Source organism: Triplophysa rosa, linkage group LG5 (assembly GCF_024868665.1).
Source record: "Triplophysa rosa linkage group LG5, Trosa_1v2, whole genome shotgun sequence".
Taxonomy (NCBI): Eukaryota; Metazoa; Chordata; class Actinopteri; order Cypriniformes; family Nemacheilidae; genus Triplophysa; species Triplophysa rosa.
Genome location: NC_079894.1, coordinates 18,066,304 through 18,087,557, shown reverse-complemented (window position 1 = coordinate 18,087,557; position 21,254 = coordinate 18,066,304). Strand labels below are relative to the sequence as shown.

The window sequence follows — 21,254 nt, the reverse complement described above, 5'->3', positions numbered from 1 at the left end:
TATTTTAAACATTATTTGAGGTGCTGACTGTCTGCCTGCTAGGCGTACAAGTGTGTTTACTGTAAACACGTCCTGTTTGTTTTTACACATGACGGAACGAGTCAAAATTATTGTCTGTGGTAATTGACAGCATGCCAGATGTGACAGACATAGGTTCTCTTTCTAGAAAGAATTCCTTAGGAAAACGTTTGGATATATCCCAGCATGTAAGATGAGTCATCAAAATATTTTGTTCATTTTCCTGGAAGAACAGACAGTAAATTGTGAATGTCTAAACTTAAAGTTAATTGTTCATGCATTTTTTTACTAGTAAGTGATTTGAACAAACCCAAATATCACATTTCCATACATATGTGACTCATCTCACAGCATTTGTGCTAGGGAAATACAATTCCATAGACCTGTACATTGAGCAAGGAATCTAAGCCATGAGAATACCATAATGTTTTGTTGGATGCACAAACACCCTAGCAACATGCTAACAACAATTTAGAACACGTTAGTAAACAAACCATATAACCACATGGCAACCACCAACAACATTCTGACGCTGTGGAGAAAGTGATTTTTAATCATTCAGTTGTGATCATTCAGTACTTGGCAGATGTGCCACAACACTGTTTTGATAGCTGTCATAAGTTTAAACTGACTTCATGACTTCAATGTCTGAATAAACACTGCACGGATCGTGGGCAAATTGCCACTTATTCTGTGTGCTATATATAAAGCAAGGTTACAGAAGGGTCATATTCTGAATACATTCAACCTAAATAACTTGACCACATGTACTGGTGAACAGGCAATTCGTGTATGAATCTCTTCAACTATAACTGTAGTCTTCTTTAAAATGTTGTTTTAACATTGCACCAAATCAAGCTTTTTTATTCCAGCCATTTAAAATGAATGAAGGTCAACATGAAATGGTTCAACTGATGTGTCAGGTCAAACATTGAGTTTTGGGTAAGACTGGTTTGATTGACAAATGCAGATTTTACACACTTCCCCTTACAGAAAAGACACACGAAATTCACATGTGCAAAAAACACGTGTGATCACATGTGAAATGTGTGTTTTTGGAACATTTTGGTGTGAATTCCATTTGAATTCCCACGTGAAACCCATGGGATAACATGTAAAAACCCATGGGATAACATATGCGACATGTCTCCACATGTGATCACATGTTCTTCACGTCACCACATGTTGCACATGTCATCCCATGGGTTTTTACATGTTATCCCATGGGTTTCACGTGGGAATTCACATGGAATTCACACCAAAATGTTCCAAAAACACACATTTCACATGTGATCACACGTGTTTTTTTGCACGTTAAACACATGTTGTATACATGTGATCACATGCGAAAAACAAGTAATGTGAAATTCATGTGTCTTTTCTGTAAGGGTCACCTCACTCTGCTTTTTGACTAACACATACATTTAAAGCATGCTAAATGAAAAAAAAAACCCACGTTACAATCAAAAGTAAAATGACAGAAACGAGAACGAGTGTTTGTATTTTCTTTAATTCGGTTATAAAAATGAACAGCTAGCATCCTATGAACAGAAAGCAGGACATACAGTGCATCCCATGTGGTCAGTGAAAAAAACAGCAACAACAGACACTGAGGTAAAACTTTTACAACACATCAACATTTTCCTCACGAGTAATAATCTTTTGTCAGCAAATATATACTCTTACTAATATATACATTACAGTAAAATAAATAATCATAGAAAAATCCTCAGACTTTAGAAATCCATAAACACGCTGAACTAGTCTGTACAAAACTTTGGAATTTAAGATCGAACCGTGTTGTGGAAGCAAACGGCTGAAAGTTTGATGCGTAGATGCACTGAAGTATGTCGAAAAACAAAAGGTATTGGTTCTGTAGTTAGCGGAGGATCATTATGTTAAATAAACAGGGCTTTGTGGAATGCTCAATGGGGCATGTGCTTTGAAATGATCCCTGATTGATGAGAGATTAAATCAGTGTGAGATTCTCAGGGCAAGAGAAAACTTGAATTCATTTCTTTGATGGAAAGATCTACAAAAAGAACGTCTGCCAAAGAATTTTACAAGCTGGCCTTTCTCTCTGTCTTCTCCCTGGGATGAGATATTACACTGACCTTTTGCAGAATAGCTAGATACAAATGTGTTTGAGATCATAATAGCTGTACCGTACCGTTTGGGTTTTACTATGATCAAACATGGCTCTCTAGAATAGCTTGGTGTCCTTAGACTCCTTGGTCACTTTCTTTTCCCATGATATATGAATGACTTGAATCAATATTCAATGTCTCTTTACTTATTAGCCATGTAACAGGATAATGTACAGCCAGCTAGTCATTATGGTCATTTTTCCCTACGTATCCATCAGAAATTTGGTCATACATATTTCAATGCAGAAGGATATTTCTAAATACAGTGTGGCATTTAATAACGCCACATTCAATGCATCTCAAGATCAATTTTCATACATTTCACACAAATGCCTGGTTATCAGCCATCATTTAACAGGATTCACAAAAGTGTTACAATATCTCTATTTGGTTAAAGAATACAAACTCTATCAAAAGTCCATTAGTAGAAAACTTCACATTTTAGTTCTTAGCTATGTTTACACAGTGTCTTTCACAGAAAGAAGAAAACAAAGAGCACATATATAGACACACTATATACAAACATCGAGACATATGCAGAGGACGAATAGGGAAACACAAATGCACAAGCATACAATCAGGCATAAATATAACGACAAACGTGTTATTAGTTAGCAGCATATAAATGAGGGTCGTTCAGTGTCATTACTTGTTGCTGACTTTCATGTACAACCGGGACAGAAAATTTAAAATAAAGACATTAATTTTGGTCATGGATTCACAGATAATGGGTGGTAAAGATAGATTCCAAAAAACGTCAAAATAAAACACATACAAATGAAGATATTTATATATCTGTACCTCTTTTTCATTTGTAGTTATATACGTAGTAAACAGCGTAGCCTACACAACCCACGTCACTATGTAAAATTTCAAAGTTATTACAAAAATAAACGTTTTCTAGTCAACTATGGAGGTAACAGTTGGAGTCAGCTTTCTTACATTGGATTTTCAACTATGGGATATTTTCCAAATTCCCTAAAGATTTTAAAATGTTGCGGCCAACAACAAGTTTTGTTTATTAAAAAAGCCAATTGTCAATGTTAATTTTGGATCCTGCGTTAAGTGTTTCAGATACTGAATACAGCACAACATATACCTGTATGTTCATGTTGAAATGTCATGGACTTCAATGTCTCTAAAACATGAATAATACTGCCACACACAAATAACGCAAATGAATATCATGCGCCATTTCAAGACAGAAGTGCTGACATCTTTAGTTTCGTGGCAACTGTCTAATGCTTGTTTGTTGTAGTTTAAATAGATCATTGTTCTTAATCGTATTCTAAATACCTGATGTGGTCAGAGTTTATATATTTACTTTATATTCCGGTTCATTCATTCAGGTTCAAAAGTGTTAAAAAAATCAAAGTAGGAAAACACTGACATATATGCAACGCATGGACATTCACTCAAGAGCATCAAGTGCATTCATAACCTAGAGTTAGTAACAATAAACTCAACCTAATACATTAGTTCATAGGGTATGTTTGGTCGTACATACAGAAACAACAGGAAGTGTAATATGTGGTGTGAAGGAAGTTGTTAAGCAGTCATTTTGCTGGTATTCAGGTTTGCTGGAATGCATGTTGCATGGTACAAATAGCTTTTTTAATGGTTTAATGGTGTTAGTAATAAGGCTATTGCTAACAATGTTAAAATTACCATATTTCAGAGGCACTTGTGGGCAAAGCCTGGCATCTCGGTCACAATTGTTGTCTGAGAACAGCTTGCTGCCACATGCCGACAAAACCTCTCCCTTTCAAAGTTTTTCAGTTTTTTTCCTTGGAGTAACAAAGGGCCTGAGACTCCAAGAATCTGATCCACCCCTTCATCCCTCTCCAACATCAGACAACATCAGAAACTATTACCCCCTTTCAGATCTGAGCTAGAGGGTCCTGGCGAAGCACGTGGTCCCAACAATGGTCAGGGTGAGGAACGAGCCTTTATGGGTCTCTTTTGTCTGATAATAACTTTCTAGAATCACTTCACTGTCCACATCTCATTTCTGAGGGTTTCTTCTTATTAAAACCACAAACTCATTTCAAGGCTCTCGGGTGTTCACATCCCCAAACGTCCGATTTCGTTTTGGTATGGGTGCCCGCAAAAACTTACTTGCAGGTGTGGACGTCATAAATTCGCGTACACTCCTGGCAGCTGACGTAGCAGCACCAGTGGAAAATGCAGTGACATTTCTCCTTGCGTTTCTCAGTTCGGGTGTTGTGGCCTCGACCACAGCACAGCAAGTCGCATCCGTCGATACCGTGTGACGTCAGGTTACAGGCACGATCGCGGGTACCAAATGAGCCAGTCTCTGGATTGGGTTCGCAGAAGTTGGGTGAGCTTTCGTAGTAGACAAGATCAGTTTCGGTCGGGGGCTTAAAAAAGGTGTACTTTGGTCGTAAAGTCTCAACCCAGCCTCTTGACTCTCGATGTTTCTCCACCACCATTTCCGACGCGCTGTCGTACTTGTCCTTCATGTAGTCGCCTATCACACGAAAGTCAGGTTGCGACCACCAGCAGGTTTTCACCTCACAGCTGCCCGAGAGGCCGTGACACTTACATTTCAGGTACATGTGGTCAGTGATTGACTGAGGGGAAAATGAAAAAAAAGAATATTAATCTTAGCATAAATGGCATACACATTTGAACTGTAGTTACAAAGAAAACAAGCTCACCCCTCGTCCAGCTTCGTTGTTGTGGCGGTTCATAGCGGAGCGGGCGTCCGGCCGGTTCTCACGAGCATCTGCGAACTCACGTGACACCATGCTTCCAAACTCCACGTCCTCACTGCAGCCGCCCCACTTCCAGCCCTCGCCCGGCGGTCCTTTCCTCCGTGTGTCACAGCCGCAGATGGTGGCCGAGCCCTCGGCGCAAGCACGCGTGACGGCGAACGCCACTCCCGCGGAGGCAATCGCATGCACAAATGCTGATTCTCTAGTAGCTGTGAAAGAACAGAGATGATCATGTTATAAAATTAAGAATTTAATATTCACTGTTACTTAATACAATCAACAAACAATCAATACAAAATAATATACCATTTTCAAAAGCATTTGAATGGTTAAGAAAATCTCTTGCAGTGCAACATGAGTCATCAACATTTTTTGCCCATTTTTAGAGGACAAAAATGTGAATGTGTATATCTAATATTTCATTTTGTCATCTTGTACAACTTGTACGAGTACATCATCATACAGATTAACACATAAAAAGTACAGGTTTGACTTTGTAGCTAAAGGCAGTTCACCCAGGTCTCATTGTGAATGTGATGTGGCATTACTGAGGCATGAGTCAGGGAAGACCAGGCATATCCTTCCAGATAAGAGATAAGTACAAGCATGACAGGTCTATAATTAGAAAAGACTCAATTAAGCAACTCTGAGGTGGGAAAATAGACCTATATTATTCATGGCTAAGACTCACTGTCGAATGGTCTTTGCAAGACCCAACGTGCTACTAGAATGCATTTAAAAAAATGAATAATACACATATCAGTTGATTGTTACCTCAGATGTTCCAATATTCTGTCTAACCGGGGATTTTGTGGCGATTCGTGCTCCCGAGGGCCCAGAGCGAACTTAAAAGCACATCCAACAGGCAACAAATGAGGTCGTACATTTTGATAAATACTCTGTGGTCTTGTGCTGTCTTGCGCTTGGAGGAGAGAGGAAACTGCTGTGGAGACAATATGAATCAAGTATTCCTTTGTTGCACGTTTCAACTGGTTAGAAAAATCAAGGTGGGGATAATGATGTTGCAAAATTGGCCGCCACAATGCCAATTCAAATGACAAAGAGATTTGGTGCCTGAAAGCGTCTTTTAAACATCAGCTATAATGCTTCTTTGTTTTAACAATTTCCAAAACAATCATAAAAATTAATTTGGTTTTGGTCATTAGAACAATAGCTGGTCTTTGCTTTGTCTGGGTCAAACTAGCGGCTTCTGCTTTCTACCCGTGAACTCAATCGCGTGGTGGTTTAAGGTATGAATAGTCTGGTCTGAATGGGCCATTCAATTACAATTTAAAACCCACTGTGAGTGGCCCATGTTTTATGATCAGGAAGCCAATAAAGTCAACGAAGGCCGACAATGACACGGCGGTCTGGTCAGATGAATAAAGAAGGGTGGAAGCGGAACGGAGAATAATATCCAGAGGATGACTGGCTAAAAATGGATGAAAGACATATACGGAGACACTTTGTAGTGGTAGGGGGTCTTTACCTGCGAGAAAGCAAGACAGGTGAAGCTTGATCAGACTGATCATTTGTGACAATGGTCGGCCCCCGCCGGCCACCTTCTGGCTAACTTTGCCGGACCCTCACATGGCAAGTGGTCCCTGTTACCTGCTGGGACCCTGAATCTCCCATTGTGCTGCCACTGTCACGGCGCATTACTTGCACAAAAGGCCCCTGATATTTTATATGAAATTTGCCCTTGCCAGTGATTAGTGGGGACAAAGTTAAGTCATAGCAACAGAGAACTATGCATTGGCTGGACCCCACTTGTCGGCAGACGGGGAAATCCCCATTGAAATGGTTTAATAAAACAATCTAAAGGGCGTGTGAATTGTGAAAGGAGCTTTCTCTCTGGGTTAATCTTATGGTCACCCAGATATTGTGTGGTGAGTTGGGCTCAGCAGGAGGCGGGGCTAAGGTCCCACCATCAACTCCGTTGGACACGCCCCATTCTTTTTTTCCTGGCCAGAGTTAATGATATACCGATGAGCAGACCTCCCCTGGCACAGTTAAACATGCATTTGATGAAAGGCACAGAGCTCTCGGTACATCCTAAATTGTAACGGTTTCTCCTCCTGAGGGCAGAGGTCGTAACCCAGGTAGCCTGACCTCATGCAAAGTTGGTTTAGATGAGGGTGTTAGCGGTAAGAGTCATGGGATTCCTTTACTTCATTTTGTGGCGGCGGCCAATGCGGTTGCTGCCCATGAGGAATGCCAATGAAAAGAGAGGATTGCTTTTATTGACACCAAGATGTAATTTTATTGCTTGTTAAACGTCTGAGGAAATTGTGAGGGAAGGCTATTTTTTATTTATTTATCTAAATATATCCACAATAAATGTTGACATGAATAAATCCCTGACAGGACCATTCTAATAAAGTGCTACATTTCCATAACAACAATGTGAAAAACATCCGTCACTAGACCAGAAGTTACTTAAGTCTCATCTGTCAAGACGTAAGTCGCTGCTTTTCAGTTTAATCGTCTGATTCAAATAACAACAAAAAGCGTGAGTGACAGTAGGAACAAGTTAATTCTGGTGTCCTATTACAGCTCGCATGCGACCGGCAACGTTATCTGCTAAAGGTGTGTTTAGCGAACACCTGTGCCGACTCTCCTTTCATCGCGAGCGGATTCCACCAGGCCGTGTTTTGACACTTTGGTTAATGTAAATTAATGAGTACTGACGCAGACGTACCCTGAGGCGGCGGCCCTGTGAAATAGATGAGGCAAAATCGGGGAGTCAGTTTGCCTTCGCAAAACAATGCGTTACTGCAGGCGGTCTGCCACATACACACCACACACACACGTATGACAAAGGTAGGTGGCAAAAACTGAAAATCAGTAAGCATCATTTCAAAAACAAAGATCTTGAAATGTAAAGTGTGTCATTTATGAGTGTGGTTGCATCATCCAGATCCGCTGACAGTGCCGGAGGAGATCTACAACAGCTGTTTGATTGTCATTAACAAGCCACTGAAGAGCTACTTAGGTCTGCCGTTCCATTCAGCTCCGCACAAAGCAGAAGAGGAAACCGACATGCATCCGTCTGCGTGGCAGACTCCGACACCGGCTCCGCAAAAGTGATGGCGTCGCTCACAAAGGAGCGAAAGTGAGAGGTGCTGTATGAAAAGCTTCTGAGCTTCGACACGGCCCTTAAACCGCCCCCGACAAAGCACTTAATCTGCCTGCTTTGACCTCTCACATTATTAAGAGCTTCAGAAGCTTTAATCCAATCAAAATGATTTACTAAAGCCACCCCTGGACCCCGAAGTCTGACCTGGTTGAAACCCCCCATCACCCCTGTCCTGACCAATCTCCCCTTCAATTTAGACCGGAGGAGGGGAACTGCAGGGGATATAGAGGGGCTATTTACACTACAATGGAGAAGAACTGACGAGTCCTCCCATAATCAGTGGCCCGCTTGGGCTCAAGCCCTCTCCATCAATGTAACAATTGCTCGAGAGTTTATTAAAAGCAATTGGCTCGACTCGCACCGCCTCCCGCCGTAGCCGGCTATAGGTATTCACTCCACCCTCGGCGGTCTCCGGCCCCTCGTAGCATGACCCCTCATTTCTCCTCAGCCTCCCATCCTTCCTGATGTGGTGACAAAGCCCGGACACTGTGGGGGAACTGAACTGATACAACAGCTCTGATGGTGCTTTTTTACAACATGACACTGGAATAAAAGCAGCAACACGAAGCCAAAAGCTTATTAAAAACATATCTACTTAAAACCAGGACAAACCGGAGCAATAGCTAGTATCTCATGACATTTCTTTGCAGTACGGTTACACCACACTAATCAGTGTTGAAGCGCCCTAAAGTCAACGACTGTCACATGCTCTGGTTTTATACAACATTGGGACTTTCCATAGACATAATGAATTTTAAACTGTACAAACTGTATATTCTACCCCTTATGCCTAGACAGACCTCTAAACCCATCTCTCACAGAAACCTTTCTGCACTTTTACGTTTTCAAAGTCCAATTTTGAATGAATAATCAATTTTGATGGTGGATCAGATTTTTTTGCATCTCTGAGGGAACTAACCTCTACACACAAACACACACTACTATCAAACTACCCTTTTGGAAAAGCAGCTTCCTACAGTACATGCTACCAACAAAAAACATCCATTTACATTAAAGGTGCCTAAAGGGACAGTTCACCCAAAAATAAAAAGTACGTCATCATTTACTTACAGGCAAGTTGTTCCAAACCTGTGTTAATTTTGTTGTTCTGCTGAACACAAACAATGTTATTTGGAAGAACCAAAACAACCAAATGTTGTAACCAAACAGGTCTGGGGCACTATAGACTTCCATAGTGGGGGAAAAAAACTACTATGGTGCCCCAGAACTGTTTAGTTTCACACATTCTTCAGAATATCTTCTTCTGTGTTCAACAGAACAAAGATTTTAATACAGTTTTGGAACAACTTGAGGGTGAGTAAATGATGACAGAACTTTCATTTGTGGTTGAACTGTCCATTTAAGGGTCTTCTAAATATCTTATATAACTAATTGTATAGTTTTATATAAATGAGTGTGTCATTTATATACATTTTTATTATAATATAATAATAATATTTTTGGCAGGAAAGCAATGAGGGTCAATATTTAACCTAATAGGACGTTTACACAAAAAATAGAATACTACACCCTTTTTCAGGTCTAATGGAAAGCATTACGTCACAAAATATTTAGCAATAAAAAGATGACATAATAACTATGCAATGAAATTAGTGTGTCAACATTTTGTAGTACAATACTAATACATCATTTTTTCCCACTTTTGAATTTTTATTTCAAAAGTATAATTTACATTAACTGTCTAACTGAGCCAATTCACTATGAATCACACTTTTAAAAGCTAATTGTTGGAAAAGTAGCCAATTACTAAAAAGTAGTATTTTAGAACAGCCTACATACTGGCATACAGCTCCCAACTTAAAAAAATCATACTAGTTTAAGGTGGTAAATAGTTTTTTTTAATAAGAAAGCAAGGTTGGTGCTATTCCAAGGTAATCTAACATCTCTTACCAACTTCATCCCATTCCTTTTAGTCCTCAACAGCATCCACTTTGATCTTAGATCGTGGACCAGCCTGTACCGGTTATAAACCCAGCTACCGAACTGGTTCTAGCTGGATTTTCCAGCAGGGCTTGAAACACCTTTATAATTAATAAAGGTCAAATCTAATTGAAAAAAAAACTATATCAAGGAGATTGTTTTTCACACAATTGCTACATTGCTAGGCGGATGCAAGGAAATCACCTATTGTATAAAGTAACCCCCCCCAAATATTTACCATATTCTGGTCCATAAAAATGTTTGTCCATGGGATTTAATAATTAACCTGACTCAAATTTCAATGGTATCAAAGCTATCCACACAAGGCATAATGATTTGACCCATTCATGTAGTACATAAAGTATGTGATGAAATTTAAGTTTAGAGTAAATCGTTTGTTGAAAGAGTAAAACTGATACTTGCTTTAGCAAACTCAACACACTATAATAAAGCAATCTACTACAATCAAATGTAATTAAGCCGTGTTTTTATTCACAATGCTGTTTAAATCAACATCACCCTAAACTCTGCTGTCTTATGTATAGACTTGTACTTTAGACAAGAATCCAAGCTGATTACAGAAGAAAACAACACATTCAAAACTTCACCTTATATAAACACACCGGTGGGCAACGTAATCCGTTCGAGTGCGTGAAGTATGTCTGCGTGTGTGTATAGAGAGATATTCCTTAAATGCCTTTAAGGGACGTCGGTTGGTTTCTGCTGTGAGATGCATTGGATTTTCAGTCACAAACAGTGAGCAATGTGTATGGAGGACTAAACCTGCAAAAATTATAAATAAATAAATGTATAAATAAATAAATATATAAATGTAATATGAAAATAAATAAAGGAATGAATGGTTTGATAAAACAAAATAATTCGTTTTAGCTATTATTAATCTTAGCTTTAACTTTTCTTTTCATTTTTTAAATTGATTTATTATTTTTTGTGTCCATTTTTAAATTATTTTTTATTATTATTATTATTTATTTTTAGATTATTTTATTTATCATTTCCTTTTATTTTTACATTTATTTATTTATACGTTTATTTATTTTTATATTTATTTATTATCGCATGTATTTATTTCCACTTTTATTTATTTATTCTTGTATTTATTCTTACTTTTCTTGTATGATAATTAGATGGGTTGGTCTTGCCTACTATTGGTTCAGCGTAGATTGAAGCATTTGATCGATTACTCTTGACTTGTTTTGGACTAACGTCACGTCACTCACTGATCGTTTGCTTCGTGTATAACGTTAAGTAACTATGGCGGGCGCACAATTAGCTAGAGAGTTACAGCATTTAGCCAATGAAGTCGATAACCATGCATCAAATGACTATGTGTCATTCAGACTAGATGCACTTATTGATGATTTATTACAGATTGACGGCGAGATAAATGACAAAGTTCTCCCTCGGTTGTTAGCCTCTTTGCAGCACATTCAAAGTCTGTGCGAGTCAGAGGGTGCTATGGTGGCGTTACAGTTCAACTGGTGAAAATAATAAAGCACAAAATGTAATAAGGTTTAACTACACAGATGAGCTTGTAAACCGAAGTCGCAAGCTAACGCTTTGTCAAAGTGATAGTTATAAGCAGCCTTTCGGTTAGAAAAAGCGTAAAGATTTAATGTAACATGATGTAACATAATGTAAATGAATTGAGACATAGTGAACTTAAGTCACAAGTTAACACGGTAGTAATGAGCATCGTTCTTTCACTACAGGGGCCATCAAATGGAAACCATTCCTTCTAAAAAGACGTGGTTACTAAACGGTACTCGTAAACTACATTCCATAAGAGATAAATAACACAGAGGTCACAAGTTAAAACGGGCATATTCCCTTGATTCATCCAGCTGCATATTGTTGTGTGACATCTTGATATTATTGCAAAGATCCGCAGCAGCTAGCATTGCGAAATAGCTTAGTGTGATTGTTACCGTAGTGACACGCTGCCTCGCTTTATTGTATGGGTACAAATCCCGTGTCAAATCGCTTTATTTATTTTTTCACCTCGCTTCAGCCGTTACGGGCGATCAATAATTTGCAATCTTAACAAGAATGTCAAAATCATGTAACAAGAAAGTCTGTGTTTATTAGACATCTTAATATCAAGTCGTCTTGTGCTTTCAGAATCGACGAATCTGCTGAGGTCGTTCATGCACCTCTTTGGCAGAGGACCTGTAACCGGAACTTGGTCACCACCTTAGCACCCCCTGACTCGCACAGATTTTGAAGAACTTTGTCATTTATCTCGCCGTCAATCTGTAATAAATCATCAATAAGCGCACCTAATCTAAATGACACACAGTCATTTGATGCATGGTTATCGACTTCATTGGTTAAATGCTGTAACTCTCTAGCTAATTGTGCGCCCGCCATAGTTACTTAACGTTATACACGAAGCAAACGCTCAGTGAGTGACGTGACGTTAGTCCAAAACAAGTCAAGAGTAATCGATCAAACGCTTCAATCTACGTTGAACCAATAGTAGGCAAGACCAACCCATCTAATTATCATACAAGACACAGAAAAGTAAGAATAAATTCAAGAATAAATAAATAAAAGTGGAAATAAATACATGCGATAATAAATAAATATAAAAATAAATAAACGTATAAATAAATAAATGTAAAAATAAAAGGAAATGATAAATAAAATAATCTAAAAAAATAAAATAATAATAATTAAAAATAATTAAAAATGGACACAAAAAATAATAAATCAATTTAAAAAATGAAAAGAAAAGTTAAAGCTAAGATCAATAATAGCTAAAACGAATTATTTTGTTTTATCAAACCATTCATTCCTTTATTTATTTTCATATTATTACATTTATTCGTTTATATATTTATTTATTTATACATTCATTTATTTATAATTTTTGCAGGTTTAGTCCTCCATAAATGTGGGGATTCCCTTTGCTGGAAACAAACAAAACGCGCCCCACCCACTTTGCACGCGTGCATCGCTACATGAGCACGAACTGTCATAGTCCAGTGCTCCTGACTAATGCCCATTGAGAGTGGGATTTGAGAGCAGCGAATAAATAACGTGCGCAGAACAACAGCGTAATCTCCGCATTCAGAGCTGTGTGCAAACAGGGAGTTTTGTTGTCATTAAGAAACCTTAAGGTTACATTGTCACTGAATACAAAGATGCACTGGAGTGAAGTAGTGTTCACTCCTGGTTAAAGTACAGGCAGAAAAGGCACGGCGCCTGCTTTTTGACTTCCAAAAATGTGTAAAACCCATAAGAATATATGTTAAATATTTGAGCTATAAAATGCATATTAGAAATAGTTATATTAGAAAAACAGTCACATTTAAAGTCACATTCAACCAAAATGAACATTCTGTCATCATTTACTCTTCCTCTTGTCATTCCAAACCTGTATGACTTTTTTTCTTCTACAGAACACGAAAGAAGATATTTTGAACAACACTGGCCCCCATTGATTTCCATTGTATGGACTGCAAACTCAACTCAACTCAACTCAACTCAACTCAACTCAACTCAACTCAACAACTTTATTTATATAGCGCTTTTACAATTTTCATTGTTACAAAGCAGCTGCACATGAGACACATTGACTACAAGCAAAACAATCAAAGTTGTACCTGCAAAAACAAGAAAAGGTTGAAAACACAGAAGACAGACACACCCACACACAAAACACTCCACACACACAACACGGACACGCACCAACACACACAGACACAGAGACATCTCTTAAAATATCTTCTTTTGGATTCCACAGAGGAACGAGTCATATGCAGGTTTTTGAACAACATGAGAGTGAATAAATGATGACAGAACTTTTATTTTTGGGTGAACTATCCCTTTAAGAGTGCTGTTAGGCATGATGTCCAGTGAAGTGACTCATAACTCACAATATAGCATGCCTTCTGCTTTCCTTTTTCTATACTACATAATAATCTGTTATGTACAAAAAAGTATGGCGTTTTTTCATTATAATGTTACATATTTGTCCAAATTTGTCCTACTAGAATACGTATAGTTGGCCTCTGTGAGTGCTTAGAAGTGATACACAGTAGCTAGATGAACAGGTATTTCATGTATTTTAGCACGGCTGGAATGTTGAATCAGCATCCAAGATCAGAGCCATACATAATAATAGCACCAAGTAGTGATTGGCCAATAAATAAGCCATTATAATCAACATTAGTCTCAACACCGGCTGTAAAAAAAAACTAACTGGTTGACCACTATTGTAAAGCTTTGATTTCATGAATATAATAGATTATGGTAGCCACCGTTGCCATTTTCTGTTCTGAACGCTCTACTCTCCATTCTCTCCTTTACGAATTCCTGTTCATTCCCATTTTGTCTCTCATTGTACAGGTAGTCCTACCTTTGTCCAGCACTGGTCCAAAAATGGCCAGGTTATCATTGATAGTAGTGCAGTTCCATCTGCGGCCGCGGAACTGGTGCTGGCACTCCTGGATGCCGATTTTCACTCCCTCCGCCACACTGGGCATTATTTCCACGTAGTTGCGGCAGAAGCGGAGCTGTTTGGGGACCAGGCCAGGGATGGAGCTGCAGAGGATGGGCTGGGTACCCAGTGAAGAGTACTGGTGGCCCACTGCTAGAGACCTGCCGTGAATAACATGGAGGTGAGTGAATCGTACAAACCAGATAGATGCACATTCTTTATTTTCAGTTAACTGTCCTGTAAAAAATGATGTGTTAGTCAATATACTTATGCTGTCTATAACCAACAAATCTTTTAAAACGCACTGTTCATTTTTTAATTTGTAAATTCCACATTTTGTAAGTTGTTTTGGATAAAAGTGTCTGTTGAATGACTATGTAAATATGTCAAATAATGTACATTTCAGATGAGCTCAAAACACAGATTTCTCTTGACTAAATGTTCATAAGGAGAGCATTAAAGCAGGTGGTTCATCTGAAGTGATTACCGAAACAGCCACAATGGTATAATTTGAACAATTATAGGATCAAAGTGTACCATGTAAACTCCTCAATAGATAGACTCAAGGTCCCAAAATAAAGAGATCAATCCAACAGTTGTACCACACCAAATCAAAACTTGTACACACCAGTAAGAACTACTGTGCTTTTGTTTGTTGTCAGAACCTGTCGTAGGCATTGAAGATCTTTTGCCTTGTGGGAGGAGTTCAGATAAAGTCATAACACATGTTGTTAAGTGGTAAACAAACATGAAAGACCCAGGTGAGACGGAGCAGTTCACAGATCAAGGGTTCACGGTGCGGGACAGCTACCTTGTCATTAAAGGCCACCGACATCCTTAAACTGTCCAAAAGTGAAATAGATCTGTGACTTCACGTAATGACACAGTGTGCTGGTCTGGCTGAGCATCAGAGGATGCTTGACTAACGTTGGTTTGAACTCGGCTGTGCTTTGATGACACGAGGTTTAGATGTTGCGTGTGCCGACTCGCTCCTCACTTATAATTTGGAGTTTCAGTTGGTAAGTTGTGGAAAGTCTGTAAACGGTCGGTAGCATATTGGCACTACTGTTTTTCAGGCTGTTATGTCACCAATGTTAGCAATTGGATAAGCACTTTTTTATTAGTTGCTAATATTCCATATGGCTTTATTGGTAAACTTGAATTAATTAAAAGATAACATTCTGGCTAACAAATAAAGACTGCAAACATAACTATGTGAATTTAAAACTTTAATACTTTAGCTCTTTTATATTCTGTAACTTTTGATTGTGCACTAACAAGACATGTTAAGAACAAGAATCATCCAGTCCTATTTATTTTAACACCTGACAGGGCTGGCCTGGGAAGAAAAATCGACCCTGCCATTTTTAGGCCCGCATCGGCCCTCCACCGAATCTGTCGTTTGTGGTGGTTGAAGTTTCATGCTTTGCGTGCATATTCGCATTTATAATACGTCCGTCTAAGCAGCCAACGTCTCCGTTCCGGCACCATACGTTAGCGGCCCACCGGGAAAACGCCCGGTACGCCAGATAGCCAGTCTGCCCCTGACACCTGATGATTTCAACATTACTCTAGAAATGTTCCAAAATTGTCAGTCAGTTTCATCGGATGCAAGTTACCTTACGATCTGTGTTTGTTGATCGGTCTGGCTAGTGGCTAATAATACAACTATTTATATTAACTATGTATTGAATTTATATTTATGCATATTAATATTTTATTGTATAATAATTGTATTAAATGAACAATTTGTTGAATGGCTCATGTAACTTTGTCGCATTTAAGTTTAGCCAAGTAACGGTTCTTTCACTGGTAACCCAAAATAATACTGGCTACACATAATGTAAATGCTAGCTAATGTAATTTACTTGTTATTTCTTTTGCTCGTTTTCAGAAATATTCTACAGGGACTGTATTCTTTGCGGATGTGTACCGGAAGTTACGTTTGGGCTACAAAAAGTGCACATGCGCAGTAATGTTTATGTTGTTGCTTTGAAACCATCTATTGGAATTCATCTTTTAAAAAATGCTTGTTTAAAGATTGTGGATAAAATAAAAAAATGAAACTATTCATAATCTCATAGCTCATAAAGCTTTTTTTCAGGTTACTGTTGCGTTACAGCTCGCAGAGAAGTGTCTATCAAGGTGTAAGCAGCCTCAATTAGCAGTGGTTGTGTTGACCTGTGTTATGGACTGATTAGTAATCACAACATGCAGGCCTCTGGCTGACCCCTGACCAGTGATTAGACCTGAAGGGCCTTCTCAATAACAAAGACTATGACACTCCCTCATCAGCTGATCTCCTCTACCTGCTACATTCCACCACACTTCCTCTCTGCCATTGTTATGGTATGGAAGCTATGGATCTCTGGTTGTAAAGGAAATGGAGGATGCCACAGATCAATCTTGTTGGCCTAGAGAAAGCCAATCATCATTTGACTGGGTTTCAATGTGGTACATCAATTGAAGGAGAACATATTCATTTACAAACAGTGAGAACAAGTGCAGAACAAAGCACACATACTTGTCACTTCTAGGTAGCTAAAAACATCCTTGGGTGCATACACTTTGATATCAGTTGAATGAACCGCGCTCTTGTATAAACTGACATCAACAGGTTATGAAGCACACACATAAAGAGGAGCTCCAACCCATCTAGCAGGGTGTAACGAAACTATGAGGATTTGTTCACTAAGTAACTCCTATTACAATTTGACCTTTTCTTAGCCTTTGTCAGTCTTTCGCCTCAGGGCCCGAGTAGCCTCTCAAACCAATGGCACAGGACATTTACGTAAAAATACACAAACTCAAACACATCCTGATTTCACATTGATCAGGAGGGTGAATCTAATGAAAACATTCATCCATAATTACAAAAAATAAATACTTTGAATTATAAGTATACATAGAGAAAGTGTTATTGATCAGAGGTTGCGATTTCATAGCGCAGCAGATTTGATGGAGTTCTCTGTTGTGTTTCATTTACGTACGTATCAACTTAGTCTCGGATATTTCTCCTAAAATGCCTTAGGAAAAATAAATATAGAAACAAAATTGTTAAAATACATTAAGGGTGTGGAGCTGTAAAATGAAAATGAATCGAATAATCTGGATAGTTTCAATGAGCAATGTTTAAGTTCATAATAAAATCACAGAAATGATTGACACTTGATTGCATGTGAAATTGTTGAAATCTCTTCTGAAACCAATGGAGACATTTGTAATGGTATGGGTGTTTTTTCAGGAGAAATATGTGAGACAAAGGAGAATTAAAGGAACAGTTCACCCAAAAATGAAAATTCTTTCTTCATTTACTTAACCTCAAGTTGTTCCAAATCTGCATAAATGTCTTTGTTCTGATGAACTCGAGGGTGAGTAAATGATGACCGAATTTGGGTGAACTGTCCCTTTAAGCTAAAGTTTCATTCAATCTCATTGATGTCTAGGAGAAATAATTAAGATATGAAAAAGATCTCATCTGTGATTTTTTTCATTCTTATGGGGTTTAAGTTTGTAAAATATAAAGCGTAATAAAGTTAATTATTCTAACTGTAGCCATTCATTTCATTGATGTAGTATTCAGTTGTGTGGTTTCCAGGTGTGACAGCTTTCATTTTGGCTCATCCAATGAGATTTCACGAGTCAAACTATCCATTTCACTGTTTTCATAGTCAGCAAACGGTTTGTGGGTGAAACTTTCCTCAAGCGTGGACAGCTCTCAGGTACACTGCAGTCACAGTAAAGTGATAATTAATAGGCTCTGCTGACGGCTAAAATCACCACCTCGTACTTTGGTATTGTGCTCTGCCAGAAGCTGATGAATTTGAGACGTCACCAGCGCTGAGTGAGGTGAACAGGTGGTTCAATGACAGTCCTCATGCTCAGCTGTCTTGGGCGTGTGTCTGGCCCGCTCATGAAATTGAGCTCATCATTTAATAAGAACAGAGAAGCCAGGCCTTCCAAAAACAACACAGCGGAGATCTGACAAGTTGAACCCAACGTGTTAGATCTAAACAAACAAAAGTTACAGTACTGTCGCTGATGTTACAGTATCGCTGAAATGCGATCAGGTTGGATTGGACCATGTTTCTCAGACATGTAATAACATCGATCTTTAGCTGCAAACGAAGGTTGTTCATTTGCATCGGGCATGTTGAACTCATGTAATTCCTCATCTTTGAACTCTACTCGTGTGCCAAGTTGTCATATTTTGTGATATCCCAACTAAACGGATGGCCAATTTGACATCCACCCTCCACCCTGGCAGAACAGTGCCGTCTTTACTTCCCTCAAATCTCTTAAACCTGGGTAATTAAAAGACAAAAGGACAGAAATGAACAATCCCTTTGCTCAGAAGTCATAGCTATATTTGCTCACTTCTCATCTGAAGTGATCCAGTCTAGGTTTTAATGCATATTTCAGCAAGCCCAAGCAAGCGCACCTCTGAATTACCACTTTACTTGTAGGCCCCGGGGCCACAGAGCCGACTTTGACATCAAGAAAGAAGTGTTTGGGGGAAGGAATGTGTGGCAAGCTTTCACCTCCAGGTATTTATCTTTTAAGGTGGAGTACGGGGACGGGAGGGGGGGTTGTAGGGTGCAGCCAGGCAACACCATGTCATGAAGAGATCCAGGAAGCCATGAACCTGCTCTCTATACCTGCCCTATGCCAATCACATCTATCCACTATGGTCTTCACCCAGAAACAAAGAATAATGCAACGTTAGATTGTGGGTTAGCATGTGTTCAAAGTCACATCGTGTACAAACATACTATTTGACTCATAGTTTCTGTTACAGCAAAACAGCTTGCTCTTAGGGTTTTCTTTTTCATGGCCTCTATCACCCTTATGATAACCTGCAGCTGTGGTGACTGTGCACTTATCACGTAACTCTCCCAGCCGGAGAACCCCAGCCCACCCCTTGTGTGTTAAATTGACCAGTGATGTTAATATGTTTTGATGTGTGTCATCTCCGTAAGGGGAAACCAATACTTTTGGCTTTGGAAATATCCAAAAATATCTGTTTATCCTTGTAAAATATTTAACAATCAGGTTTATATATCATATATCTGATATTAATCCAATGCAATTTAATGTGTATTCAAAGTAAACATTTTGCCAGTTCCCCTTGATATGCTGTGTAGCGCCTTGCTTTTTTTTATCTGCTGCAACCCAGACAAATGAATATTATCCCAGCTGGAATCCATAATCAAATACTATGGGAAATGCAGATTAAAAAACTTTTCACTTATCACTTTTCACTAGTTAGTATTAGCATTTGTGTCCTGCTCGCCATGCATACACCTGAGTTGGCCAGAACAAGCAACAGAAACTTCCGGATGCTCTTCTTAGTTTAAACTGAACTGGCCTTGTGAATGAGAAAGAAAGCACAGCTTTTAAAATCTCAAGAGGGTCAGACAGACAACAATTAACAAAAAAGAGCGGCCTGGACTGTGACTAATGACCTACTCAATTACAGCTTTTACAACCACTGAGAAAACTCTGCTTTATTGTCTTGCCTCCCTGAAACAATGATCTTTAAAGTATGTGAGTGAAATTAGTGAAGAAGTGCTTGAGAACTTCTCGAGTGTTTTTCAGATCAGCACTGTACCTTGGACAAGCCTAATATTTTAATTGTAATAAAATACATTGTAATACACCAGTGATTTTCTGTCTGAAATCACAATATAATTGGTCAACATATTCGACATACATTTGTTATTTCTTTTAACTAAAGTTGCATATTGTATTTTACAATTGTTTTATTTAAAATGCAATTTATAGTAATGTGAATGAAAACACCATAATACAAATATTATTCTACTTTTATGCAATAATTTAAACGAGTTCAGATAAAGGTAATTTCTGACCAACAAATTAAACAAGGCTGATAAATGACATTTTTGTGTGTGTGTGTGTGTGTATATATATATATATATATATCATGGTTTTATTAATTATTCTAAAGATAAATCAGTATTACAGGCTCAAACCTAGCACAAACTGTAACAATGAATCAGAATGTTTTAGTACGATTTATATAATAAGTTAAAATAATTACTTTAAAGAAAGAAATTGGCCATGTGTGTCATACTAAACATGTTTCTAAAAATGTTAAGATTAAGTATATATTATTAAGGGGCTACACGAATTAACAGGTGCACGAGAGACAGACTGATAGGACATGGGCATGTTTACGTCAAGTTCTGCGTTATGACTCTGATGATTACAATCAAATTGATCCTGATCAAATAATCAATCGCCTACCGGTAACGGTAACAGCTGACGTCACAGACATAACAAAATTCTCAAGTTCGAAAACTTGTCATGTAAGCTTACTTTACACATTATATTTCACAGAGAAAGGTTAAAAAAGACACAAAACTTACCACCATATCGGGTAACTTGCCATGACACGCGTGAGCCCACAAAAAAGAAACAGGAAATATCCAAGATATATCATCCTTAAAAAAGTTTGGCTTAAACAGACACGCACTCGCACACACGCACGCACACACACACATACGCTCACGCACACATACTCGCCCGCGTTTGTCAATGAGAAAAAACAAAGTGATGATGAGCGATATTTCTCTCCGATAATCCTACAGCCGTCTCCTGTGCGCGTTCATGAGGCAAATATTATAGTTCAGAGCAGCTTTGCATTCGGACCCAATCAGAGGCTTTTGCCACGGGGGAAATTCTGATGATACAGTCACCCAGTCAGTCAGTCAGCCTGAACGGCAATGCTCAAGACACTGTTTTAATAGTTATTTGGGACATGCGAGGGTTGTGTGTGTTATATA

At 38.6% G+C, this 21,254-nt stretch overlaps 1 protein-coding gene and 1 long non-coding RNA gene across 2 annotated transcripts in view; one reads left to right on the top strand and one right to left on the bottom strand.

The window, feature by feature from the left end:
• Nucleotides 1–14,455, top strand: part of LOC130554596 (uncharacterized) — a 26,739-nt gene extending 12,284 nt beyond the window's left edge. Inside the window, exon 3 of the long non-coding RNA XR_008962999.1 lies at nt 14,358–14,455. This is a non-coding gene — a long non-coding RNA (uncharacterized LOC130554596). The remainder of the gene's footprint in view (nt 1–14,357) is intronic.
• wnt3a (wingless-type MMTV integration site family, member 3A) lies at nt 1,516–21,254 on the bottom strand. The gene is made up of 4 exons (XM_057334338.1): nt 20,838–21,254; nt 14,368–14,609; nt 4,847–5,112; nt 1,516–4,759 (listed from the first exon to the last, which is right to left on the bottom strand). The coding sequence occupies exons 1-4, from the start codon at nt 20,909–20,911 to the stop codon at nt 4,280–4,282; spliced, it is 1,062 nt and encodes a 353-aa protein (XP_057190321.1). The 5' UTR covers nt 20,912–21,254; the 3' UTR covers nt 1,516–4,279.